The sequence below is a fragment of the Dermacentor albipictus genome, chromosome 8 (genome assembly GCF_038994185.2).
Source record: "Dermacentor albipictus isolate Rhodes 1998 colony chromosome 8, USDA_Dalb.pri_finalv2, whole genome shotgun sequence".
Lineage (NCBI taxonomy): Eukaryota > Metazoa > Arthropoda > Arachnida > Ixodida > Ixodidae > Dermacentor > Dermacentor albipictus.
This window is the reverse complement of record NC_091828.1, coordinates 120775890-120803298: the sequence shown is the minus strand read 5'-3', so window position 1 is coordinate 120803298 and position 27409 is coordinate 120775890. Positions and strand designations below refer to the sequence as shown.

General features: G+C 45.5%; 2 protein-coding genes across 3 annotated transcripts; both read right to left on the bottom strand.

The window, feature by feature from the left end:
• Positions 1 to 1393: 1393 nt before the first annotated feature.
• LOC139049116 (plancitoxin-1-like) lies at positions 1394 to 13842 on the bottom strand. Of its 2 annotated transcripts, XM_070524340.1 has the most exons (8): positions 13211 to 13842; positions 11597 to 11798; positions 10720 to 10792; positions 8513 to 8677; positions 5919 to 6119; positions 4202 to 4215; positions 3926 to 4156; positions 1394 to 1995 (listed from the first exon to the last, which is right to left on the bottom strand). In XM_070524340.1, exons 1-8 carry the CDS (start codon positions 13321 to 13323, stop codon positions 1891 to 1893), a joined length of 1104 nt encoding a protein of 367 aa, XP_070380441.1. In that variant the 5' UTR covers positions 13324 to 13842; the 3' UTR covers positions 1394 to 1890. The 2 variants fall into 2 exon arrangements, with proteins under 2 accessions (XP_070380441.1, XP_070380440.1); XM_070524339.1 differs by lacking the exon at positions 4202 to 4215 and having other exon boundaries at positions 3926 to 4170; positions 13211 to 13837.
• Positions 13843 to 18698: 4856 nt separating this feature from the next.
• Positions 18699 to 26687, bottom strand: LOC139049118 (uncharacterized). The gene is made up of 10 exons (XM_070524343.1): positions 26452 to 26687; positions 25650 to 25696; positions 25449 to 25487; positions 24750 to 24785; positions 23986 to 24082; positions 22475 to 22617; positions 21703 to 21750; positions 21575 to 21610; positions 20475 to 20664; positions 18699 to 19112 (listed from the first exon to the last, which is right to left on the bottom strand). The coding sequence occupies exons 1-10, from the start codon at positions 26513 to 26515 to the stop codon at positions 19102 to 19104; spliced, it is 711 nt and encodes a 236-aa protein (XP_070380444.1). The 5' UTR covers positions 26516 to 26687; the 3' UTR covers positions 18699 to 19101.
• Positions 26688 to 27409: the final 722 nt, after the last annotated feature.

Below are 27409 nucleotides of genomic sequence, written 5' to 3'. Positions count from 1 at the left end.
CCTGTACTCTGGCGTTCAGAAGCAGGGATGGTTGCACCTCTGGGCGGGAATGTCTCATTGAGTCCAACCCAATTCCTTGTTTATTCTTTTTTCTATTTTCCAGTTTCTTGCCTGCTTTTCAGTCAATTATCACTGATTCTTAATGTTATTATTCGTTTAGTTAACCATGTAATTTCACCTTGCAGCAACGCGGACTTCATATATATATATATATATATATATATATATATATATATATAGAGAGAGAGAGAGAGAGAGAGAGAGAGAATTCTTGAAAATGTGTATCTGATTGTAAATTCGAACAATCCACCTATTCTTTGGCTAATTCGCATAGTGGGCATGAGCGAGATGTGCGATCGGCAACAGCAATGGGCAGCCCTTAATTGCTAATAGCGTCGTTCATGCAATGCTTGTTTAAAAATTTGTACGAAGAAGAGTGCTGGCGTGATGCTGTTTACCGCAAGACGTATTGAACACGTCATTAGTAGAAATAATTTTGTGCATAACCCCTTGACCTTACAGCCTCGAAGCGTTAAACACTTAAACAGCAGTAGGCATAACTACGGGACGCAAAACACAACATGCAGATTATAAACGCTGACAATCAACTGATTTTTACTACAAGGAGGATTATATGCATGACGCCCTTGCTATTGTCTGTGTTTGTAAGTGTATTTTACACACTTTGATATCTAGTACACGCTTTTGTATTTAGAATGTATGTATGTATGTATGTATGTATGTATGTATGTATGTATGTATGTATGTATGTATGTATGTATGTATGTATGTACGTATGTATGTATGTGTGTGTATGTATGTGTGCATGTATGTATGTCTGTCTGTATGTATGCATGCATGCATGCATGCATGCATGTATGTATGTATGTATGTATGTATGTATGTATGTATGTATGTATGTATGTATGTATGTATGTATGTATGTATGTATGTATGTGCGTGTTAATATGCCTCAAATAAAGATAATGTGAAGGTACGACCCGACCGGAACGAGCGTCTTCCTTGTGCTCTTGCGCAACTGTGGGTCAACTGGCCCAACAACAGGTAGTGATAAGGATAAGAGGGCTGAAAGGCTCGCAGTCACGTCAAAATTCGAGGACGCACGATACGCACCCTCTCAAGTAATCATATTTCTTTCTTTCACACAGCTTAAAGCATGATCATTGAGCCTTTGAAACATGTCATACTTCTTGTCTTCTTGACTTCCACTGCCCGTCCTATGCTGTCCATGCTTTGTATTTGATCTTCCTTTGCGCTGTTAACATTTTTAACAATCTCAGTAACTAACCCACCCTGCTACCAGCAATTAAATGGTACTAATGCTGCCCCTCGCACACTTTAGCGAGATATCTGCAGGCTGCGTAAGACAGAGGCGGATTGAATGTTTTTTTTATTCACACTTCAGGTCCAACGATCATAAAAGAGGCCACAATAACTGTCCCTTGTTACGTCTTTGACGTAACAAGGGATAAAGCAACTGTCCTCTGTGCCATCGTACTCGAAAACATAGTTCCATAGAGACGCCGTTATTGAAAGAGGTTGGTCTCCGCTATGAAGACATGGAACTGAGCGAACGTTACTGGCTGGAACATCTCCGCAATTTCTCTTTGAATTGAACAGCGGTACTTCTGGCACCTTATTCTTAGGTTGTCAGCGACTGTAGTCAATGGACGCAAAGTCCACAATCCACACTATCGATCAGGTGAAAGAGAAATGTGCGGAATGTAACCAACCCTTACATATAGCTTTCATTGATTTCGAGAAAGCGTTTGATTCAGTCGAAGAGAGGGAGAGCGTTTGATTCAGTCGTGAGAGGGACTGTCATCGTTGGTCGCAGCCCCTCTCGCCACTGGCTGCATCGCAGCCGAGCTACACGGTACACTCCGTGTTGATGATGGCGCTGCGTCTGAAGAGAGCCCGCACCACAGCATTGTCGAAGCAGAGGGCCTCGCCGCCCCGGGTTTCTTGAGATTCCTGCGCCGCAAAGAGAAACAACCGTGACAGGCCTAACGACGACTTTGCTCAAGTTTACGTCCGAGTAGGAGACGTTCTCGATTAATTATCGCTCCTGTCCTGAAATGTTTGTCTCCCTCACTACAACAATTGGCAACAAGACTCAGAATTTCACCCCTTCGTATGAGGAGAGATACCGATGTAGACATGTGTGTATTCAGCAAAAGTAATGTAAGATTTCGGGCTCTATTCCCTGCACTACAGATCACTTTTCTTTATTTACTAACTGTGCGCACCAGAGTCTGGGCTGATGCCCAATTGCGGGTATGTGCCGTGTTTTAAAGGTGCATCATCATGATCATGCAATCTATTGCGAAAGGTGATACCATGGCCGAGGAAACGGATAGACGCGACATTAAGGGTCGAAAAATGTGAATTTTACATTCATACGGACATGCACATTGCTTCCACTTCCCAGGAACGGGTATACATATTAATGCGGTAACATTACAGGCAACCACCACCCACTGTGGAAATATCCAGTACCCAACAGAAAGCGTGGCTGATCTTGGAGATAGTGCAATTGTAAACCGGCGCTGCAGTCATGCTAGGCTGGCTCCAGTACTCGCCTCACCCCCCCCCCCCCTCCTCCCCCCACGTCTGCTGCAATATATGGTGCAGAAAAACGGCACTATTATGGGATTGAAATAACCACCTCACAAAAGCTTCGCCTGACGTCGCTTCTGGCATGCATTGAAAAAGTACAACTGACCCTAGCACATATTACAACATTTTTCATCGAGGTTCAGTAAAAATTCGGGCAGAACTTAGCTACCTCACTTTCACAAAGCATGCTATAGAAATCTTATGTTTAAGAGGTCTATATATTTTAATGTCACAATGGCATCAGATCTAACGCGCATGCGTTTGCCACACAGAAATAGCTTGGTGGCGCTTATCTAAATACGCGAGAGCACAAAAATTTCTTTGCCGAACATCCGCTGAAGCAAATGCGATGACGTCTAATGCGCTCGAAAGAAAAACAGAATGTTTGAACCTACAGAATTTCGGACACTTTCTTTATTTAGGCTGCCAAAGCTTTTACAAAAATTCCCGGAAAATCGAAATGTTAAAGAAAGTATCAAGTTTGCAACTTTGTAACTGAACTAAAGAAACTTCAAAATTTTGCGAGCTACACCTACTAGGACACTTAAAGCGGAGAAGAATGTTGCATTAAACGCCATTCTGAGTTATGTCAACAATTTGGGAATAAATTCTTCTCAAAGCTCACGCGAAGCATCAAATGCTTTCACGTTGGTTGTAATCTATCAAACAGACACGGTTTGCACAATTGTGGTATTACGTTTTTACCCGCCGTGGTGGCGTAGTAGGTATCCTTGCTATGGAGTTGCTAAGCCCGAGGCGGCCGCATTTCGGCGGGGGTGAAAGGCAAAAACGACCGCGTACGGTGCATTGGGCGCAGGTCAAAGAAAGCCAGGTTGTCTAAATTAATCTGAGGTCCACCCACTACGACGTGCCTCATAATTATATCTCAGTTTTGGCATGTAAAACACCATAATTCAGTTTAATTATTCGTTCCTGGTACGGATTTACCTAATATTCTTGCCATATTTCCAAAACTATTCATTTGGAAATATTATGTTTAGAAATTATTTAGGCTCTCAATCACAGCTGAAAGTCAGTATAAATGAGCTTTCTCTCTTAAAGGCACAAAACGTCAAACACATTGGCTCGGCAGTTGTCGAGTGAGATCAATGCTCCATTTTACGTGTGTTTGCAATATAGCAAACGGCGTCGACCCCGAGTCAAGCATTCTGTCGATGCCTTTCTCGTGAAGGACTACGTACAATTTGTATTCCTGATCGAATTTTTGTCTACGTCAAAATGGCAGTGCTAATTGCTCGTTGTGCACAACGAAAGTGGGGCCCACCATTCGATTCATGGAAGCGAAGCAGAACACGCCTCTGTCGATGGTTATGGCCCACTTGCTGTGGTCCTCGGTGGTGTCGAACGTGACCGCATTGTCTGCGTCGAACCTCAGCACGATCGAGTCAACGTTGACGACGGTGTAGCTGGAATCGCACGCGGGCGGCAGCTTGCCACCAGCACCGTTCCTCCAGGACTGCACGGCGAGGTCGTCTTCCAGGTCGTTGGCAAGTACCTCAGAATAAAGGTCTGGAAAAGCGATCAGGTCGTTGGCACGTACCCCAGAATAAAGGTCTAGAAACGCGACGTGAAATAGTCATATATGGAGATGTATAACTGAGACCATAATCGCAGTTAGGGAAACTGTAAGAGTACGTCTGTTCGATCTAGACTCTACCATTGTCGGTGACTACCTACATCGCTGTCCAACTAGAAGACAGTTTATAACGAGCTCGTAGTAAGTCGGTCCAATGCGGGACTCTATGAGAGTCGGCCTAGTGGCCGCGAATAATTGGTCCTGTGCAGTTCTTAATCCATGCAGCTGTGTTCGACTGCTCTGCCATGACTTTGCCTGCAGAGTGGGAGCGCTAAATCCTACCACGCGCTTTGACGTGGCGTTCATGTATTGGGCCGAGTAGTTTAGCATCAATTGTGTTGTGGAATGCTCCTCCCCACCCCACCTCCCACCACTATTTCTTTCCTTTCTTCATGATTTCTTCAGTGCTCATCAGCAGGTTACCATTTAACGCACAAGAAGAATATAGACGTATAGACGTGCTAAAGCGCGTCGAAGTGCTACAATGTGTATATTATTTTGTTTTGTTTACTCTTTTTCGGGAATGGAATGGAATGGAAAAACTTTAATTCTCTATATCTCAGAGAGATTGGCGGTGGGCCGGTGTCTTCATGTTTTGAGTCCTGGCCGCTTCACAAGGTCGGCGCCCCTATTCCAGGGCACCGCTGAGTCTTGCTGCCTCGCAGGCATGCTGCACAATTGCCCGTTGGGCTGCGAGCTCGCTGCTGGTGAGCAGACCCTCCCATTGTTCCGCACTTGGGTTATTTACTTTATGGTCTTTTGCGGGAACTCTTCGTGTCATTTTATTAACTCATCAGAAGTAGCAAGCCCTGCTTGTAATCTTCGGTAGGGACGTCAAAGAGAGACGCTAAATTATTTAGATGCATAAACATTTTTTTCACACCTTGGTATAAATTAGCTGCAGGGTAAGAGGCCGGTTACTAGAAGACACAATGACGGCCAAAACATTTCCTAAATTCCGCGCCGGAACCTCAATGACAATGCTCATCTGCAGTGACGGCCAATATTTCGAAGCATTTTCTTCTATATCCTGGCCGATAGGCGCAGTAAAAGCTCTCAAATCTTGCTAAGTTCTATTTTTGGTTCGTTTATAAAACAATCGAGTCCACGGTTACGGACAAAACTAAGACTCAGTGGACGCCGTCTAATTCCATGACGTCACGCATGGCTATAGCGGTGCTAGAACTGTAGGATAATGGCGTCACCCGTCTTTTATCGTTGCACGTTTTTCTTTTTCTTTCCTGGCTTATCGAGCTTCCCTTTCACGGTAAGGATGACCTTTTCTTTCGGTATTCTAGAACATGAATTTACTCGTATTTTTCTGGAGCTCGCGTACAGCTCAAATATATGTTAACAGGAAGTGTGAGCGCGCGCTCGTCGAACCCGGAAGCTACTGTCGTTGTAAGCAAACGTCTAAGCGTCTCGGCGTCTAAGCGTTAATCGGTTAAATTAAACCGACGATCGGCTTCTCGAAACAGGCACCCGTGTTAGCCACCGTTGTACGACCACCGCGTCGTGATAACCACACGCGCATGCGCGTGGCCCAGCCGATGACGCATGCGGCCACCGTCGCCGGCAGGAGGCGTTGCTGCGGGTATGAAGGGCATGCGCATGCGCTCTTCTGTTAGCCCGTCTGAGCTCCTTACATATTCGCGTTCGCGCGGGTGAAGACTGGCCGTACCTTCGTCCAGGGTGGCCCTTTTGCCGTACGCTCGCAGGACGGTGCCCCCGTCGCTGGTCAGGTTCGCGATGAAGAGCTTCTGGTCAGTGGCTCGGACGAAGCTGTCCTTCGCGAGTAGCGCCACCTCCGGGTACATGTCCAGCATCGACTGCGGCACCTGGCGGGCGTACACGTTGGCGTACTCTGTGCGCAAGATCCTCGCTGTCGAGATCACGAGGACCGGGGTGAGTGTGTACAACAATTTCAAGTTTGCATCATGCCTTCGTGTCTGAGCTCGCCCGTTAAGAATTGGTACATAGGGTATGTGTGGGGCGTGCGTTCAAATTTGTTGTTACGTAGTTACCTGCTATAACATGTTTCGTATAGTTATACACAGTTCTGTTGGTCAAAACTGTGATCGATGCACAATTCAGCATCATTACTGAATTGTACGAGGAATGTTCCGAAAGTATGTTTCGTCATTTCTTTTTTGTCAGAGCAGATGGTACACTTTATGAAACAAAAAATCGCCATAAGAAACCACGCCTGTTGTTCCTTCAACGACGGAAGCAGTGCTAGCGGATGAAGAATGATGAACGGATGCGCAGATCGTCGAAGAAGAGAGTTGTGACCGAGGCTATTCGAGTGGAAATACTGTTCACCTGTTCCCTGCATTGAAAGCCGTACTCTCGGGGATGTCACTTCCAAAACAATGCTGAGGTGGAGCAGGCTGTGCGACAATTCCTTGCATCGCAGGACACTGAGTTTTGCCAGAATGGTTTCTTCAAACCGATTGCACGCTACGGCAAATGTCTCATTGTCGGTGGCGACTATGTAGAAAAGTAGTGCAAGGGTGTAAAGTTCGTGATGACATAGCGTATTTCCTTAATTTTTTGGCAGTAACGTTACCGTGGGAAAATAAAGGACGAAACTTACTTTCCAAACATTCCTCGTACTTTAGGAAAGGAGTCTTGAGACACGAAGCGTTGATCGAACCAAAATTTTCGACAACGGAGTTTTCACTATTTCCCTCCCTAGCCTGCAAAACGCGAACTTTTGTTAGTGTTCCCAGACTCTTTTAATCCTTTTCACTAGCTCACGGAACTGTGCATATATTGTGCTGCTTTTTGTGAACTCTACTGTACTTTCGTGATTTGTTAGCGGAACTTGGATGCATTTGTGCGCCTTTGTACGCTGTAATATCTTATTTCTCATACGACGAGGCATAGCGCGTTCCACCTTAACGAACTGACCTCTAGTTTAAACTTACTTTAGGCTTGTATAAATGAAAATCTCACAAAGTGAGTTATTTAATCGCATAGTCACGATGGCAATGTCACGATTAACATCGATTCCATGACTCACGACAATTGTGAGGCATGGAATTGTTTTCGGCAGACAGAAAGCGTCAGGACTGAGCAGAACATTCGGAAAATACGGCTCCACACTGTAATAGGAATTATATTTTGTACGTACGTTTAAGGCGCTCTGACCCTAGCTTGTTCGGTTTTCAGTTTACAGTGTTTGGAACATCATTTAAAACAATAAGAAATGGCAACCAGAACGCCTGTAGAGCGCTGTGTAATGCGAAGGGCACTCACAAACCGTGGTAATTTTTAAATCGAAACGCGCACCACAGGCTGTGAAAGATGCAATGTTTATTTGTCATTCCATTGATCGAGATTATGATACTGTACAGCTTTGCAATTTTACATCGTTACAGTGTGTACAATTTTACATATGCACGTCATTCGACATGATTTCTCAGTGTTCATCGGTTCACTGATTATGGTTTCGACTGTGTCTGGACCGGTGACATCACTGGTAATTCGACTGCTGTGTTCACCGATTAGAGCGAAGCGAGCCCGATGTGTGTCGTTTCTGACGTCAATGAACGATTGTGGAACAACCCAAGTGCGCTACGCATGGAATTCAAGAGCTGATTTGTCGTGCGATAAGGAATGCCACTTTGTTTCGTCGGTGCTCTTTTGGCTCTTAAGGTCACCTTCATCGCTCTCTGGGCATCTTATAACAGCTGCGCGCTCCAAACGTAGTTCTAGGTCACTGTTTAAGACGCTGTATTTGACGGCAATGCCTTCGGGATCGGCCCACGAGAACGGTCGTATACATGGTAAGAAACACCCGTCTACATTCCAGAAGAATGCTAAAAATAGACTGTGAAACGTCAGCCGTCCCATATGTGATCAACGCAGGCCACCAGCTATGGAACATGGTGTCATGTGAACATGGTGTGAACATGGTGTCATGCTATGGTGTCAGGGTGCTTCACTGGCGCACACAGTCATCACTTTTTTCCTCTTTTCTTCTTTCTGTTCCCCCTTTCCGTCACCCCCAGTGTAGGGTAGCAAATCAGACGCTCATCTAGTTGACTTCCCCGCCTTTCCCCTCTTTGCTATCTCTCTCTCTCTCTCTCTCTCTCTGAAGCGTCATGTCGGTACTCCTTTAGGATAAGCGAGAGTAAACGCGGAGTAACAAGAGGAACGTCAACGAGACGCCACAGTTTATATGTATAATAGTGGGTATATAGCAATAGTGAGTAATGTATGGAAACGTCACTGCCTACAGCCTGAGCGAAGCTACAGGAGCGTCCTTACCAATCGTATTTACTTGGGTCGTCGGGAAGGTGACGCACATGAACAGCTGGCCATTTTCTCTGCCGGTGTCGGGAAAACTGTACTGGCCGCTCTGCAGCCCGCCCACGAATCTTGGCACGCTGTGCAGGAGCCACACACCAACCGCGTCGTCGAACAGGAGGACACCTGCGGCACAATGTTCTGTGTTTATAACTACAGCATTACCATACGCTTGTTGCTAATGTGCTACAATATTGCAATCTTGCGAGTCTAATCAAGGAGAATGGGTGATTTGCATTAGTCAGAGGTGTTCTAAAACAGTAGAGGCCTAATTGATATTGCTTCTCGTTAGTTTATATGTGCTCTCGCCGGCAGCCTTCGCTAATCGTATCCCAGCGTCACGGTTAGCTGTAATTTTGTTCTTACGAGCAATTCTAGCATAAGAGGTTTTTGTGAGAACACAATCTAATATGTTTTGGAACTATGAATATATTGTGAAGCATACATAATCACTATAGAGCTTCCTCCTAAATTTACACGAAGAAATGGCACCGCCATCGCTCAGCTACCAAAAAAAGAAAATAATGGTCAGTTCACGGGCCTGTTTAATCTTCGTTCTTCTGGCTACAGACGACCTTGTGGTTCTAATTTTTCATCTTTTTCTTCAGTGACCTATATTTTCAAGATCCCGGCCACGGCGGCCGCATTTCGGTGGGGGCGAAATGCGAAAACACCCGTGTGCTTAGATTTAGGTGCACGTTAAAGAACCCCAGGTGGTCAAAATTTCCGGAGCCCTCCACTACGGCGTGCCTCATAATCAGAAAGTGGTTTTGGCACGTAAAACCCCAAATATTATTATTATTATTATATTTTCAAGCAATCATAATTTTCAAAACGCGTCAAGGCAGTGAGGCATTGCGAAGGTGAATAATTATCACATTTTTATAGCATTCTTTATTGCACAAGGCAATGGTTCGTGGAATAGGATCGATTTCCAAAGTCGCAAAGATATTTGAAGCCCTAAGCACGAAGTGTATGCACACTAACGAACCAGCCCCAATACCCACGCTGAATGAACCTCCATGCTTTCATGAAGCGCACTGAAACAATAGCACGACATTTCCCTCCTGTAATTTTTCTAGGAGAATCTATGTAAACCACCTGCCTCGGCGCGTCTCGTGCTAATAATGGATCGGGGAAGTTACACGTGGAGTAACAGAGATCTTTTTTTGCTGCAGACCTCGCAGCGTTGAGTTTGTTGGGAAACTGCTGGCTCAGAGAAGTTTCAAGAAAGTGACAGGGCTTTTCTACCTAAAGAGGAAGCTTTAGCTCGGGCCCAACTCCGATGCGGCCTATTCAAATACATGTAAAACGCAAAAACGTTTTTCTGAGATAACCCCTGGACCAATTTTAATGAAATTTGATGCATGTGAGAGTGAAAGTTAAATTCTAGTTACTGCTGGAAGCGGAATTTCGATTTATGTCCTGAATTTTCTTAAAAAGATTTTCAAATACTCGACCGTTTGAAAGAAATGGAAGCACGAAGTTTACCCATTCATAGCTTTGCATCAACAAGAGATATCGCGGTTCTGTAAACGGGATCCATTAGATCATTCAAAGGGGACAAATTTTATATGTCATTTTACGTGTTACGTGTGTTTGTTACGTTGGTTACAAGGGTTCTGCAAAAGCTGTATTTCCATATTGCTAAATTTTTAATTTTGTATGTGTAACATATCAATTTTGTCCGCTTTAAATGTACTATTAGATGCAATTCACAGAATGGCTGTATCATTTTTCGTTGTTGAGTTACAGAGTTGCAAACTTGATAGCTTCGTTTTCGGAAATTTTTTTATTTTTGCCAATTTTTAATAAAAAATTGATGACCTCACTCAAACATTCGAAGCCAACAGTCACTAGATTCTAAGTTTTTCTTTTAAATGCAACAAACGTAGTCAAATTTGGTGCAGTGGTTGCCGGGAAAAACGAATTCTCTTTTTACATGTGTTTAGATAGGATAACCCGATCGAGCTAAAGATTCCTCTTAAGCCATATTGAGTTGTATGGTTCTACGTGCCAAAAGCACGATCTGATTACGAGACACGCCGTAAAGAGAGACTCCGAATCAATTTTAACCTCGTGTAGTTCTTTAACGTAGACCTAAGATCTGAAAACACGAGCGTTTCTGCATTTTGCCCCTATCTAATTGTAGCCGCCGCATTTCGCACCTTTGCAGTGGCCGTTGCGCGTTCCAGTGTAGATCGGCGGCGGCTGGTCGTTGTAGACAAAGTACAGAATGTCCTGTCAAAATAAAATAAAGAACAAGCACGTTTGAGACATTGTCCTTGCAACTGCGATGAAGGCTCGAAAGGTAGTCATAAACCAAGTCAAAATGTAAGCAGCAGGTAAAGGCATCTCTGGCTTCAATGTATAGCCAGCATTTGACATTAATACACGCCGTTCCCGGAACCGTGGGTCATCTCGTCACAACTACAGTGTTTGGCAGGGGCCTCCGAGCCGGTGTCTTACTCTTGCTAATTGATACAGGTGACAGAAATAATCGTAATTGAAGCAGAACAATTCTGATACAATACGGCGCCCTATCCTCTAGACTCTAGACACTTATGCGACGGTTTACCAACAAGTTCAAATTTAAACGCATTTGTTCAAGAGAGTCGTGAGGGTAGCAAAAAGCAACAACCAATACCACCCGTACACTTGCATCGAATCAACCATCCACCAAATCCCTCATCTCCACCTCACAAGTCGCTTGCACCATTGTGGAAGCTGTAAGACTCCTCAGCCAATAGGAAGGCCGCATGCCTCTCCAGATGTGCTCATCTGCTTCGCGTCGTCTGCTCACTGCCACAGTGAATTCACTGTACAAGACGCATGAACGCACAGGTCTCAACTTGTGGTGTACCGCCGTAACGTATCATGTACTAAGCAGAAACAGATCTCTCCAACCCCACCACAAATCAGACAGTTACGGCGGGAACTACATTCCGCTGCGCAAGGATACTGCCTGCCCACGCCGCGTGCCTTCGGCAGCGCTGCAAATCACTTCTGAGATGGAGTATAGTTTTACTTAAAGCAGGCCGCTACCTTTCTTGTAGTGTTCTCGTACAGCGGGGCCAGCGTGAGAGCGACCGGGTTCTGAGCTTCGTACAGGTCCTGCTTTGACAGCGGCCAATAGCGCAGCGGTTCTTGGCTGGTCCGCGAGTCCACGTACACGAATTCTCCTCCCTCGGGCGTGAAGGCGTTCTGTGGGTTGGTTTGCATCCGCGGAAACTTGTACACGATGAACCTGCAGACAAGCCTCCCTCAGTACGAATCGCTTCAATTCATCAGCATCTGGCAGAAGGGAGAAAAATCTGATGAACTAGGTGACGAGCAAGAAGCCTTCCAACGGCAGTCTTCACCAGCGGCAGTCTTCACTTAATTCGTGAGCTTAGGAACAGGCAGCCGCACAATGAGCCCTCGTAGGCTACCTCGTGGCACCAAGCCTGTCACATTCGTGACCCCCGTCTATGCAATACGAGAGAAGCTTAACATGACTCGTTGTCTGCGGCTTTCGTGAAGCAGGCAGAGTGGCTTAGACGGGCTTCTATACCCTGCGGTAGTTGAACTTTGGTTGTTTAGTAACTATGGATAAATGTGAAGATGGTCTACAGCAGAGCCGGCTCATCTCGGACGCAGTCAAGAAGGCGACGCTACAGATTTTCCCTCAAGCATGCACACACGCGCCACAGAAACCCAAACACACTAAGGCTGCAGAAAAATATATTTCTCCATAAAGCTATCCGCCGAATTTTACCATGCTAGTTTCATGCCGTAGCGCAGTGCCGTCTCTGCTGGAACGATAGAAATGAAATAATGAAGAAAAAGGCTCAATTCCTTCCGAATATATAGTTGCGAAGGTATGTGCTTTCAAAGGTACGCTAGTCCGACACTATAAAGGGTACAATTCTTTATATTTTGCATCACTGACTTTCATATTACATGAGCGCGTTATAGTATGTATAGATCTCTAGGATGGTCTCCTAAGTGTTTACCACATTTTTCTTCTGACTTCTTTTTTCTTTTCGCTATTTTCTGTACTACGATACTCAGGTACGTCACTTTCCTGCTACGATCTTCCATGACACCGGTAGTACTATGAAATAAATAAAATCAAATTTTAAGTAAGAACGAAACCTCAATCTAGGGCTCTATAAAAACGCCGCAGTAAGTAACGAGCTCCAAAATGTTTTAAACACATGGGACACCTTACCGTACACACAAAGCTAGGTACACGAGCATTTCAATTCATTACATTCGTCCACCACCGTCACGTGGCCACAGAGGCCGGGAATCGAACCCTCTACCTCGCTTTCAACAGCATAACGCCATGTAAGAAAGAGTACGTCAAGGAAAGGAATAGTTCCGTAACACAGGTATTCATACAGAAGGCGACCTTGCGAGTCGTTAGGCGCCCTCGGACACTTGACCATCGTGCAATAGCAAGCCGTTCTGACTAGCCCAGGATAGTGTCAAGTGCCCGTTCACTCCGCGATTGGGCAGATACACGATGACTTTATTGCTGTCGCGACGCATCGCTATTTAAGTGAGAAAAGCACACAACGTAAGGAACATCCAGCAGATAAGGAGCTCATCACAGCGCTATGTAGTGGACATTTTTTTTTTTTGAGGAGGGAGGGAGGGAGGGCGGGTACTTACCAGTCAACATCCTGCCCGTCTTGATCCTTGCACCTCGGAGACGACGGTACCGTACCGCAGCTCACCGAAGCGATGGCGTGGGTGAGCAGTGCTGCAACGAGCGAGAACTCCATCGCGCTGCCTTAACACTCGCACTGCTAACGGGATCTATAAACGGCTCAGAAAGATAAGAGCTGGCCGAGCTTTGATCGGTTTAATGAACTATCGGCGGTGAGCTGATATGAGCTCTGCACTCTAAACCCCACGACTATGTCGAGCACGCTTTTCGCTTCTGTATCACTCAACAACAACAAAAAATAGAAGCGATTTCGTCGCGATATGCGAAAAAAAAAATTATCGCCTATAGTGGAGAAACTCTGGGACCGGGCAGGTGTAACACTTTTGAAAAGCAAGCAGCACTGAGCCCGCGTATTTGCAAGAGTGATCGCAAGGTAGAAATTTGAGATAATGAGAAGAAGGGGGGTATTTAGCTAAGCTGTCGTTTACGCGTTGCCTAGATCTGGCCGGCGCGTTCCACCTGCCCTATGTGCTTGCTTCGAAGGGAACGGGCCACCAATGAGAGCCCGAGGCACCCGAGCGTGCCGCTAAAACAACGGCACACGCGCGGTGAACCTCGACAGCTGCTCTTTAATCCGGTTTTGTTCCGAACAACAGCTGTATTTTTTGCGATCAGTGCAAGGGCAGGAGGTTCCGCGTTGCCGCATCTCAACCGACCGAGTGATTCACCTTTTCACGGTTCACCGGTAAATGTGCGACTGCTGCATTTAGCGACCCGCTGTATCCTGGTGTGTGTGCGTGTGTGTACAAGAGAGAGAGAGGGAGAGAGAGAAGATTACGTAGTTATAACGGTGGCAGCCGAGGGATCTACGTATATGACCGCTATAAGGTCGCAGTTTATCTCGCGTGACATGTGCAGGGCCCGGCGAAGCGTAATGCCGCGTTTTCCGGCTTATATTCCACTGACAGTGTCTTGTTTGTTTGTTTGTTTGTTTGTTTGTTTGTTTGTTTGTTTGTTCCTCTGTTTGTTTTTTCTTGTTTATTTATTGACGCTACATATGTTGCATCCTATCCTCACGAGCCTCGATCAGTGGCGTAAAGACGACAAAAAAGTCGAGGGGGGGGGGGGGGGGAGGTTTCTAAGGAGGTGAGATGGGTAAACGTGTCACGTTTTTTCGTAAAATGCCTGTCTGATTCGCGAATTTGCGGAGTCCTGAGCGATGGGAGGGAGGAGAAATAAATAATGAAACGAGGAATAAGCACACGCGGCGAGAAGGACGAGCAGATGCCGTACGCGCAGCGCCGTGTGGCCTTATAGGACAGCGCAGAGAATCGTGCGCACAAACAGAGCTCGTCGCACGGGAACAGCTCGTAAACAGGGCGCAGGCGTGGAGAAGACATGAAGTACGCATCTTTTCACGTGAAAACAGCCTGAATCACGCTTCCACATTTCGCGGAAACACTAACAGCTAGCCCATGATTTGTTACCATCGTATTATAACCGGCTGCGACGAGTTGTAAACGGTGTTTTTGGTATCGATAAAATTCGACACTATGTCTGCTGTTTATTATTTGTTGAAATATTAATAAGAAAGGAGGTTTATTATCCTGTATTGGTAAACTCTATTTAGAAAGAAAGAAAGAAAGAGAGGAGGAAAGAAAGAAAGGAAGATGCACAGAAGGGTCAGGATCATTTACATGAACGACGTGATGATATCGGCACAACCATGTACGGATGGGGTGCGAATTGTGCACGTTAACAGAAAAATAATCAGTTTACGTGCGCTTTCAGAGCGCTACATGCGTAAGGGCGCATAAAGCCTTTTTTTGTTCGTTTGTTAGTACTACTTGCAGGTTTGCTGGCCTCCTTCAACAATGACCCGCCGTGGTTGCTCAGTGGCTATGGATTTGGGCTGAGCACGAGGTCGTGGGATCGAATCCCGGCCACAGCGGCCGCATTTCGATACTTAGATTTAGGTCACGTTAAAGAAACCTCAGGTGGTCGAAATTTCCTGAGTCCTCCCCTACGACGTGCCTCCTAATCAGAAAGTGGTTTTGGCACGTAAAACCACTCATTTTTTTTTCGGTATTGTTCTACATGACGATAAGCTCTGCTCATACGAGCAGATTTGTCGTAAGAACATTTTATGCGTTAGCATTCTTACGATACTACACGCACTTTCCTGTGGGGCTATCTATCTATCTATCTATCTATCTATCTATCTATCTATCTATCTATCTATCTATCTATCTATCTATCTATCTATCTATCTATCTATCTATCTATCTATCTATCTATCTATCTATCTATCTATCTATCTATCTATCTATGTCTGTCTGTCTGTCTGTCTCTAAACCTTTCATCGGGTAGACCTTGGTCGAATGGGTAGTGAATCTGGCTGTTGGGTTGCGGGAACAGTGTTTGAAACTTGAAAGAGCGTAAGTTTGGGTATGTTGGTATTCCATAACATTTACGTTTTTAGCCCACGAAAAGCGACGAGGGACAGAAGTACGACGCTGTGTCCGCGTCGTACTTCTGTCTCTCGTCCCTTTTCGTGCGCTAAAAACGTAAAAATGTTTGAAACGTACCGGTGGACCAACTTTGATCAACGAGTACGTGGCAATGTGTACATACATGCCGCTCTTCAACGAACCTCTTTCACGCCGACATGGGTTATTGTATATGCACGACTGAGTAAGGTACCGCTGTTCGAAGAAACTCTTTGACGTCATAACTATTTAGTTAAGCGCAAAACAAGGGACACAAGAAAGACGACCGGACAAGGCGCTACTCTCAAAGTGACATCGTTTTATTGCGTCACTTCTTTTACAGAGAGCAGAATCTAGAAGAACATGCTCAGTGAGCACCATGTGCGGGAACCACCGCAACATCCGATCACCAGAGCGCACTCATCTGACGCCTTGTCCTGTCGTCTTTCTTGTGTCCGTTGTTCTGCGCTAAACAAAGTAATTACGGATTCGCACCAACCAGCCCACTAACGCGTTCTGCTTATCTTTGACGCCAACTTCTGGCACTGCGTATGTCCCACTAGGTCTTCGCTGGTAATCACTGAACCTCTTTGATGCTAACTTGATGACTGGATATGCACCAGTAAGTGGGTGTGCCGCTTTTCAATAAACCTCTTTGACGCAAATTTGGGTAACTAGGTATACATGCTCCAATGAAAATAAGCCGCTCCATGATGACAGCAAATATTCTACAAATTTATCCGATGCTGGCCCGAATCGAACACACATTACAAGGGCTCCTGCACGCTTAATGTAGTGACACGAAGATTTGGTCTTCGTGCTAACGCAAAGGCTTATTTGAATGTGAATATTTGGTGGTCTGGAGAAAGTGCAAAGCACTGGGTTCCTTTACTCCAAGTCCCGATTTTGAGTTCTCGCCCAATCTACGGCATGTTCCAGGGGTAAAGTGACGTCTGACTCGGGCAAAAAAAATTGACTGCCAATGAGGCAGCAGTAGTCCGGGTGTTACCAAATCAGGAAAGCTTGCTGAGCTTCAAAAAATGCGCTCTCTCGCCAAAACAGGAATTAGCCTCCCTGGCGCAGCATCCGGTGAATCCATCCGTTATAAATCTTGCACAGAAGCCATGTTCCTCAGTCCTCAGCAGCTGTGAAACACTTGACTACGGCATTGTTCAGACCCGTTGCAGAGCAGAGGGTGCTACGAATTTCTGCATGCTAACTAGCCGCCACCGTAAACCGAACCACCGAATAATGGAATACCCGAAATTCAATCCCATCTCTCAGGGGATAACACGAGGAGTGCGTGTTTCCTTTTTTTTTTTACAGCGCAAATTTTATTGTAGAGTTCAAGAAAGGTTCCCAAACTGCCGTGGTGGCAACGTGTGGCACTGTGCTCGATACACGGGGTGATCATGTTTAGGTTTTCCAGAATCTTTAAAAATCGCCTGTCGTAGATAACATAGTTCTAGTCCTTGAGCTGGATTAATCAGAGTGGCGGACATTGCTATCGCGGCAAATACAAGCGCACATTCGGCTAACTAAATACATCCCCAATTACCTTCTTGGTTAATTACTTTACGACACATATTGCAATTTACGAATTGGAGCCGGTGAGCCTACATTGCATTGGATTGGAGACAACCTTATTAGTGAGCCTACAAAACGTGTCCATTTCAAAGAATTTCCAGAGCGGCGCCAGTTTGGAGTTATGTGCCATCAAACTCGTCATAAATACGCACTGCTGTTCCACTTGGACTTTTAGCAAAACGCTCTTTCATGCATGTAAGCACAAAAATAATTGGAACGCCCATATATTTTATCCCAAGCTTAACGAAACACTATCTCGCAATTGGTGTCACTTCGGAGATTCATTACAAGTGAATACACCTCGCAAGCTCACTGGCTACAATTCGTAAATTGCAATAAATGCACCGCATGGTAAACAGTTAAGAACGTAATTAGAGACTTTTTGAATTAATGGCATATGCGTTTCAGTTTGAACGCCTTCGATGGCAACATGGGTAACTAGGTGTGCGCCAATTCGAATGTGCTGCTCTACAGTGACAAAAAGGATCCTCTAAATTTATCCGATGCTGGGCTGAATTGAACCATTACCAGGAGGTCCTTTTGCAGCCTCCTGCTCTGGGACCTCCATCTGCATCTTCATATATGTACCATATATTTTGTAACTGAATAATATATTCTGATTCTTAATCTGATTCTGATCCTGAGTTTCTGGTGCTAATAATTATCGCCTCATCGAATAACCCAACTATAGGATAAAAATTATGCTGTCTGCCACAGGTGATTTTTTACAATTCCAGAGAGCTTAAAGATTAGCACCCCGCAGAATGTCACCCTGAGAACAGCCAGCAGCGCTGCGTGCATCCTTGAATGATATATAAGAAGATGAAGGGTAGCTTTTGCCTAAGCTCGTTGGTTACACATAGCAAAGGACGTTTCCAGCTGAAAGCATTGACGAAGACTGAAGGGATGATGACGTAGCTTTCGGTTGCTGGTCCGGAGGCGTGCCGTCTTCCCTTCTCTCATTGTCAGTGCTTTCAGCTTGAAACCTTTCTTGATATGTGAGCACGTGAGATGTGTGGTATGTGATATGTGAACATGATATGTGAACAGACCGTCGGAACGCGCAGCCGGACGCCGGCGTTGGTAGATCCTGGGCAGGGCACAAGAGCATGCGTCGAATGTAGCTAGACGAGGCTGTAGGGTTGTTTAGGCCGGGTGTAGGAAAGCGTTTCAAAAGACACGGGTGTATGTAATGAATTACACCAGCTATCGTGAAGTTTTTTTTTTGAAAATTCCTGGGTATACTTAGGGAAGTGAGAAAGCCTACCCCCAATGAATTCCCAAAAGTGTGAGAACTACCTTGAGAGCTTCACTGATGCGTGGATTCCTTAGACTTGCATACATCGGCTAAGGCTTGTCTGCTTGCCTAATTAATAGAACAATGATTCACATAAATTGAGAAGAAATTTTTTTTATTTAACAAAAACATAATGAATCCAAACTAAACTGAATCTGTGATTAAGACGGAGGCCGGCAGTCATTAGTGTTTCCTCGTGGTCTTCGGATGGCTGCAAGCCGCACGGTGAGCGGCATGGCCCTGTGTTGATGACACAGGTTTTAGATGGTTGTTCGGCCAACCACGTATCCTGTAACATTTTCAGTTTCTTATTTCTTTGGCGTGATGCATATCCAAGGAGCCATATTTCGAAGGGGACATCATGGCTGTTGGCTGTTCTCGTGGCGATGACTCCAGACTCAGATCTAGTGGGTGACTACGACAGCTCCGGTCTGGCCCGGTAAATGACGCCGACGTCTGCCTGATTCACATCCTCTTTCCGGTAGGCGGGCTCAATCCAGCCGCAGTTGGTCCTTGAGTGTTAGTTATTACCTGCAGTGTTAATGACAAAGATAATTAACGTGCCAAAGAACGTAGAAAACGTAAGTGCAGTATATCTACCTCCTCTTTTCTTACCCATAAAGGAGACGAAACCAATTTATACACGGCCAAGCCTACTTTACATTACGCTGCTTGTAAGAAGACGCGATTATAGGTTTTTCAAGTGTATATTTCGAAAGCCTGTAACAGGAGGTACCTGTACTCTGGGATTAAATTTACACGCGCACTGCCGTGTTATTAAGCCTCCATAAATTATTGTTAACTTTGCTTCTTTTGCCTACACTGTAGAAGAAAAATGCAGTTCGTGGCTACTTTTCTTCTGACCTTTTCTGTCTTTTCTTTCTGACCGTCGGACCAACTTGGGTCTATTGGTATGACTTAGTGTGTGCCGCTCTTCAATCGACCACTTCCATGCCGACTTGGGTCCCTGGGTATGTATACGAATGGTTGCGTGCCACTCTTGAATAAATTATTTCACGCCAACTTGGCTCACTGGGTATATGCCACTGGGTATATATGTGCGGCTCTTCAACGACAAAAAGATATATTTGAAGATTTCAACGGTGCTGGGCGGAATCATATTCGCGAAACATGTATGCCCACAATCGAGTCTGAATATATGTTGACACAGGCGCCACGCACGAACTTCTCGGCGGCAACGCTAGATGGCGCAGCGTGTTCAGTTAGAAGCACGAGAGAGGAACCCGGCTGCGTACACGAATCGTGCATGGATGATGACGCTTTTGGGTAGTGGCAATGAGATGTGTCGCTGCATTGCCTCAATGCTAATCGCATTAACGCCGACTTTCATCGTGAGATGGGTTCTTCCGTAGTTACTCGTCAGTTCTGACTGATGGCAGCTGGTTAAGGGAACGAAGATGGCGCTTAATGGAACTAATACACCTTTGCTACAAAAACAGCGCGATATTTCACACAAGCGCCCAAGCACACGAATCAAATTGGTTTTAAGAGAAGCATTAGCACGTTCAGCGGCAAGTTCGATTTATTTGTTGTTATCAGTCGGGTGCTAACAAGCGCGAATTCTTGGAACTGGAGACTCATTTTATTCGGCATTAGCTGACCAGCTTGTAAAAATATACCCCAGTTGTTTTAGGGAAAGAGAGAATCATTTATGTCACGGTGATACTAACAGACGCATGTTGTGGTTCTTGCGAATTGCCAAAAGGTTATAGAATACTTGTGCTATGTCAGCGATTTCTCCTGTTAAGACTGCTAACTGTTTCCAGAAAAACTAATATGCCACTACAAAAGGCTTAATGATACTTGGATCACAATCCGTGACTGATGCGATTGTGAAACTCTTGATACGCAGAATGTAAGCGAGGCACTTACAGTTACCGACAGCCCCAAGCAGATTATTGGTGAGCGAGTTGACGGCGTTGGTGATCCCTCGCGTCAGGAATCGGAATGGCAGCAGCGAGGTGAACTCGTTCAGCGACGAGTTGAGGATGTCCACCAGGGGGCACACCAGGCTTGAGACAAGGTCCAGTTGCAGACCCTCCGGCGCCACGCTCAGAATGCACTGCGCATGACCATCATTTATTTTGGCCGACGGCTCACCGTTTGATCTCTAACAAATTTTTTTCAACATCTTGTGTGAACTTTAGTGAAATGGGTTCGTATTCACAGAAAAAAAAGGTGCTATGCTTGAACTGCTCGTAAGAAAAAATGGTCAAAGGTGGCTACGAATGGAAAGCTTATTGAATTCGGCCCGATAGAGAGAACCTGAAGGCACGCTGATCTTCGCTAAACCTCTTTAAAAAAACGTTTCCGTGTGCCACCCAATGAGCACACAAGTTTTCCGTGTGATGTCCATATCATTCTTACGGAAATTGTATGGGCCGCCTTAATGTCACGGTTCTATTTTAATTCGTTTTCTTCCCGTACTTCGTAAAGGACACGAGCTGCTCTCCCCCTATGTCATCACAAATATGGCATAGTCGGCAGCTGTGTACGAAAGGAAACGAACACAATCAACCGAAATGAATCGCTGCATTACACCGCTCATGGTTTCAGTAATTTCTGTACAAACTTCACATAAATTATCTTTCTGCATTGTTGTGACCATATAGAGTCTGCAGTAACATGTAATCGTCACTCCTGAGTATGGCAGCTTTCTGAAGTTAAAGTGCTTAATGTAAACATTCTTCTAGTACCATCCAACAACTTCATAAGAATGTTCAGAGATACGTAATGCACAATAACTGTACGCTCCGTCGCAAAGCGGGCCAACTTGCCGACGCTGTGCGAAATGTTCTCATGGCGCGTCTTCGCGCGCACATCGTGGTGTTCACCGCGGGGCTCGATTCTAAACCCTTTCGTCAGACCCATTATTGTCAGACGTCGAATTTTTCGCCTCTATTAGGAATGTTCACTGCCATCGCTGTTGAGCGATCATCAAGTTATTCGATTCGAGAAGTGGTCGTACTTACTCCGACTGCTTGCAACAGTTCCCTGAGGATGGGGTCCTGGGCGAAAAGAAAAGGACGTCAGTGTCAGTGAGAGAACTGCTTTGAGCAAACGCAAATCAGCGAGCACAATTGGAAGTGAAATTGCTCACAGATATTGTTGATCCGGCTTCGCAGAACAACAGGGTCCGGTTCAAACACTGCAACATTGAAACAGACGCGAAATTAAAAAAAAAGTATTGAGGCACAAAAGATTTTTTAGCGTCTATTCAATCTCCGAGACATAGGCTAAACTAGAAAAGTGTTGTTAGCTGGGCTTGTTACTACGACGATATAACACGGCAAGCAACGTTAAAACGGGACAATAGATTCAGGCAATAGACGGCACGGGCACTGATATAACACAGCGATCGCTGTTGTGATCTACACAGCGCTCATGTCATCTGTTCTCCTAATTTTCTGCCCCGTTCTTGTGCTGTTTGCTTTGTTGTATCAACAAAACTAGAAGTGCGACAATGGAACAGCTCAAACGTAATAAGTACCCGAATATCAGTTATTAACAGTGCAATGAATGGAGCTTGTGAATTCAAAGTATAAAACATCAAGCCGGTCATCTCGCTTGCTTTGTTCCTGATCATAGTGTCTGAGCAGACTCTTCAGTTCAGATTAGATTTTGCTGACAGATCAGGTGTAAAGGTTGGCATCATCTGCTTCCGACTATCTATATTCAGCTGTTCTCCATTTACAATTATTTCAAGTTTGTTTCAGAGACAACAGCTGGCACTTGGCAGAGCCCTCTTTTCACGGGAATGGTCTAATGTCATGAGTAAACAGAACGTTATGCCGCAGACATCAATGTACACCTTTCTACTTGCATATCCGCTTGGTGTGGCGTGTAAGTTTAGTTGCGACAACCGTTCTCACCGCTCCCACATTGAAAACGCTGGGCAGGCTGATCTGCAGAGGTTCCTGACAGGCGATGTTTCCTGGACTGAACCTGCCGCAGCCGAACAGTGGAATTCCCAGGGGACGGCAGAGGATGTTCGCGAGACCACCGATGTCCGCAGCTGCAGTGCGAAAGCGAGCGACAAGTGATTACCCAACAACCCGTGACACTGCGAAATTACGCGGATCCCACGCCTCGTGGGAACCCGCGTAAGCGCGAATCTCCCTCTCTCTCTCTCTCTATTTCTCTCTCTCTCTTTGTCACCGTACCCATTCCCCCAGTGCAGGGTAGCAAACCGGACGGACATCTGCTTAACCTCCCTGCCCTTCCTCTCTTCTATTTCCCTGTCTCTCACGCAACCGTGAACCGTTTGCCGCCTAACTCATGGCATGAAATGTTCTAGTGTTTCGCTTTTCCTGTGATTAACATCCGCTCTCAGGGCTGGTTTAGGCGCCACCAGAGTCAGACCGACGTGCACCTTCTCGGCGCCGCGGGTTGTAAAGCGTGATTGTTATGCGAATCTCACCGACACCATTTGTATAGTACAATGGGTAACGTCATCTCGAGTACAACTAACTACATCGCTGCAACGAAAACACGCCAGCACCCCCACTCACGCGTACTGCGATGAAATAAGTGCGCTATTTGTGGTGCTTATGAGAGAGAACGGGGAAGACAGCGCTTGCCGTCTGTCTTGAACATCTGGCTACAATCATAGGGAATTCCTTACGTGACCTGGTGTACAGAGTGCGATATATAAGTGGACAGACATGACTTCCGAGATAAGGTACCACAACAGTGCGCGCTCAAGATCTCGGAGGATTTTGTAAAGAGAACGCGAAAACACATGCGCATCACACCAGTGAAGTACACGCAACTGCTTCTGGGTGCTGATTTTGGACCGAAACGGGAATATACCGAAGAGAGTGCATTGTCACACACAGTCTTAAAGTGCTAGCTGACACTAGAAAAGAATGAGGTAAACTGGTGCCTTCTGACTCCTATGCGTGAAAGATGGTGCCCAAATCCACTCCCCGACGACGGGTCTCTCTTGTCTGCGGAAATGGTTCTCGAAGGCCACATTTTTGCTGGTTGCATGCACCGGAAGCAATTGCGAAGCTAGAAACGCGTAGTTGACGCCATGTCTTGGACAGCACGTATTGCTACTATGGGACGTGATGCACACGCCAAGCGTTTGAAAGCGCCGATTCGCACGAGCGAAGGACTGGCGATTTTATCCTTCTGTCTTTCTGTGCATGAATCTGCGTTCTAATGGGTAATAAAAACAGAAAGAAATCAATCGTTTCATCGTATTTGCATCAGGCTGTTGCGCTGGGGGACGCGCGTTCGAATCCCAACATTGGTCACATATTTTATTATCTTTAATGCACGATTGAGGCTACCTGGCCGAACGCTGGATGGAAAAACACCTGGGAAATATTTCGTAAATGATCATGAATGATGAAGTGAATCAGAAAAACGCTCTCACACAGCCCCAGTCTAGCCAGAACTGCTTCGAGGAGCCCGACGACGTTGAAGAGCACGGAGATGGGGCTTCCAACTTGAGGCAGAATCTGGAGAACACACTGCGATAAAAGAAATCCAGGGCATGGTGGTGAGGTCAAACGTAATCGCCGTGATGTTGCATGGCATCATACCTAATTTCCTGCGAGCCGATCTCATAAATATTACAACTGAAGTGCCATACAAATATGGGATAGGACTTAACTTAAGGTTCAAGACATCTTGTGTCTGAACTCGTGAAATGGTCGCCGCAAAATTTGTTAACGAGATAGGCATTACCAGCGAAGCTTGCGACGCTCTCGAAATTTGCTAGATTCAGCATTTGACTCTTAAAACAAGCAATGTGATCCTTTATTTTTTTTTTTTGCCGATTAACAGTCAACCAGCTTCGAGCATACCCTGTGAAAATTTTTAACGCAGTGACGAGCTCTTAGAAGATCTTTAAGACAGCGTCGCCGCGTCTCTGTCGGTTTTGCGTTTTTTATGGCTTTGTAATTAAGCCTAGACTTGGGGTGACAGCGACCACTTTTCTATTGTAGAAACGTACATTGCAAACACAGCTTATGTTAACTTCCAGCTTTAGTCGACCTATCCGTCCGAAACAATGAGCGGAAGAAGCATAAATTAGTTACCGCTTTGCCACTTGCTCGTACAGACTACAAGACAATTATATACTAATGAAAGCCATTATGTGTTTGAGCGAGATATTCATTTCATGCTGTGACTTACCCCGAGGAGACGAGTGAGGTCTGGTACCAGGCCCGCCTGAGAGAGACAGCAGTGCACTTAATTAGCGCTAGAACCTTTACGTCATATCGCAAAAAAAAGTAAGGGACCGGTTAAAGAAGATAGTTGTGCTAGTTAGTAAAATATTTTGCGAGATGTAGTTTAGCGGCCCAGAAAACCAACAGGATGCAGCAATATAACTGCAGGAAAAGTGACTGAGTGTAAGAAGGTTTGACTTTAGCGCCGATAAAATGTGTTATGGCATCCGGCTTTAAAGCGTTGGGACGTGAACCACGAGAATGTATATTTCATCACTCAAGTCTTTCTCTGGATCTTAGACAACGCCAGGCAATGGTAGCATGACTACTCCATATAACGCTACTGAAGAAGATTGCAAACTAGCCAAGTTTGTAGTGGTTCATGACTAATAAGATAGTGCTCTAAAATTGAAGAGGATGATTGTGCTTGCGTTGTGCCTGTACACATTCCTTTCCATTCTCAGTGCGTGGATATTATTACAACATCGCTATATCGCATATTATCACTCTAGCTGAATTTATACACCAACGTAATATTAAACTACCGGTTCGGAAAGTGAAAATGGAACGTTGCTACGCTCCTTGCGAGGCGGATATCGCAGTTCTCGTTCTCTACAAAGCGTATGCACATGGATGAATCTTCATCGTATGCTGCAGAACTTACCGACGTGTCAGGACAGGCTCTCAGCGTAGTTCCAAGGCACTAGAGACAAAAACATCAGTTGTCTAAACAGGACGCTTCGTTTTCCCGTTCACGATAGAGGAAAGGAGCAGAACATGCTTTCGTCTCTACATAGACGCAAAAGTTGATTAACAAACTATGAAATTCAAAGAGTGTTAACTAGCAATACGGGTTACGACTCACCTCTCCCAAGTTGAGGATGTTGGGAAGTGTAACGTTGATGCACTGTCCTGCACGCGAATACAAAGGGAGCTGTGTTCAATTAAAGCGAGCTAGTGCTTCTTTTTAACATTTTTGCACGGCAAAGAAGAACTTAATAATAAAGTTTGGTGGAAGAAATTAACAGCCTGTAGTGTGATTTTGACGTCACCTGCTACAATACCTCAGTGTCTATTGTTTTCCCCTACTCAGAAAGGTTCGTGGATTCGTTCCTTCATGGTAGCGGACTAATTTTGAATGAACCATGGGGAATGCGGGAGAACTCGGACATTGATATTTTGCTGCGCTTTATGGAATTAGAGGGAATCAAATTAATAAGGAGCTTTCTAGTGCGGCGACGCCTATATATAAGACATAGAGCATCGTCAATTAAAATTTTCACATTTCAATCAACTTACTTTTGTCACTACAATAAAATTGGCATGGCCTACAGAAAGAACGCATACGATGAATTAGGACCACATCTAGCCAAGTTTGCAGCAATACTTGCAGTTACAATTTCGGGAGGAAGGTTCAATTACGCTATAACCAAGGAAGGTAGAATTTGCTATGTCTACTGCTTAGTGTTTTCTTCCTCCCTTTTCCTTCTTCTTCTTTTTTTTGAGTGCATACCCTTCGGACACATTTCAAATGTGTCCGAAGATTTGTAGATATGGCACGTCTATAGGGATTACCTAACAAGCAATCAAATCGGCGATTGGAAAGGGCGAAGCAGCATGCATTATAAATATCACTCTAAAGCGCAAAAGTCAAAAGTGGAACCTACCATTCACTGCTGGCAGAATGGCCACTCCGAAGACAAGAAGCACGTACGACATTGCTGGGGCCATGTTGTTAGTATGGGCACGATCCAAAACTTAACGCGCTACTCAGTGATGGAAATCTAGTTCCTGTGTCAGCTGGCGTGATGAAAGGCAAAATGACAGCCAAGAGCATGGCGCGATAAAGTAGCACGGAAGTCAAACCAACGAAGTTGGTAAAAGCAAGTCAGAGCAGCTAAGGCCGGAGATTCTCGGCGGTTATGGATCCCAGGTGTTGGGAGCTACCAATTTATACTCTTCGAAGGTCTTGTTTTCGAAACCAAGGACTGCGAATGGTTGGCTAAAAAATCTGACGGAAACTGTCAACGTTGTCTAACAGAAGCCAGCTGACTGGTGCTCCTTCGAGCATGGAGCCACTTCTCGGAAACTGACGTCGTGGGGATTCCTCCGGCACACGTGCTCTTGTAAGCGGCGCCGACTTGTCTTCTGTTGGCTGCTATGAAGCACGTGGAGTGAAGCGAACCGTCCACAAGTTCGGCACGTGGCTCGAGCCACAAAGTGCGCACTGCTAATTGTGTGCAGCAGTAGGAAGGCTGAAGTTGACGCAGGATTGAACACGAGCCACGTCTGTCGATAAGGATGACTCTACTAGGGGTTGACCTTTGACGATTACCATTGCGTGGTGCCTTGGGTGTGTGCCGACGCGCAGCGCCCAGAAACGATGCAACGTCCAAGGAGCCTTCCACCAACCAGGAACGCGTTTGCTCAGTCAAACGCATCAGTTACCCTTACGTTTTAAACTGCTTCGGCAAGCATTGTCAGAGGTTTGTAAGCCTCCTGATAAGGCGATGTCTGTTAAGGATATTCTGTGCGGTTATGGTGGTTTCTGCCTTGGACATCGCCACTTTGCTCCCACATTGTCACGCTTACTTATTCCGGGATCTCGTAAGAAAAGAACGCATT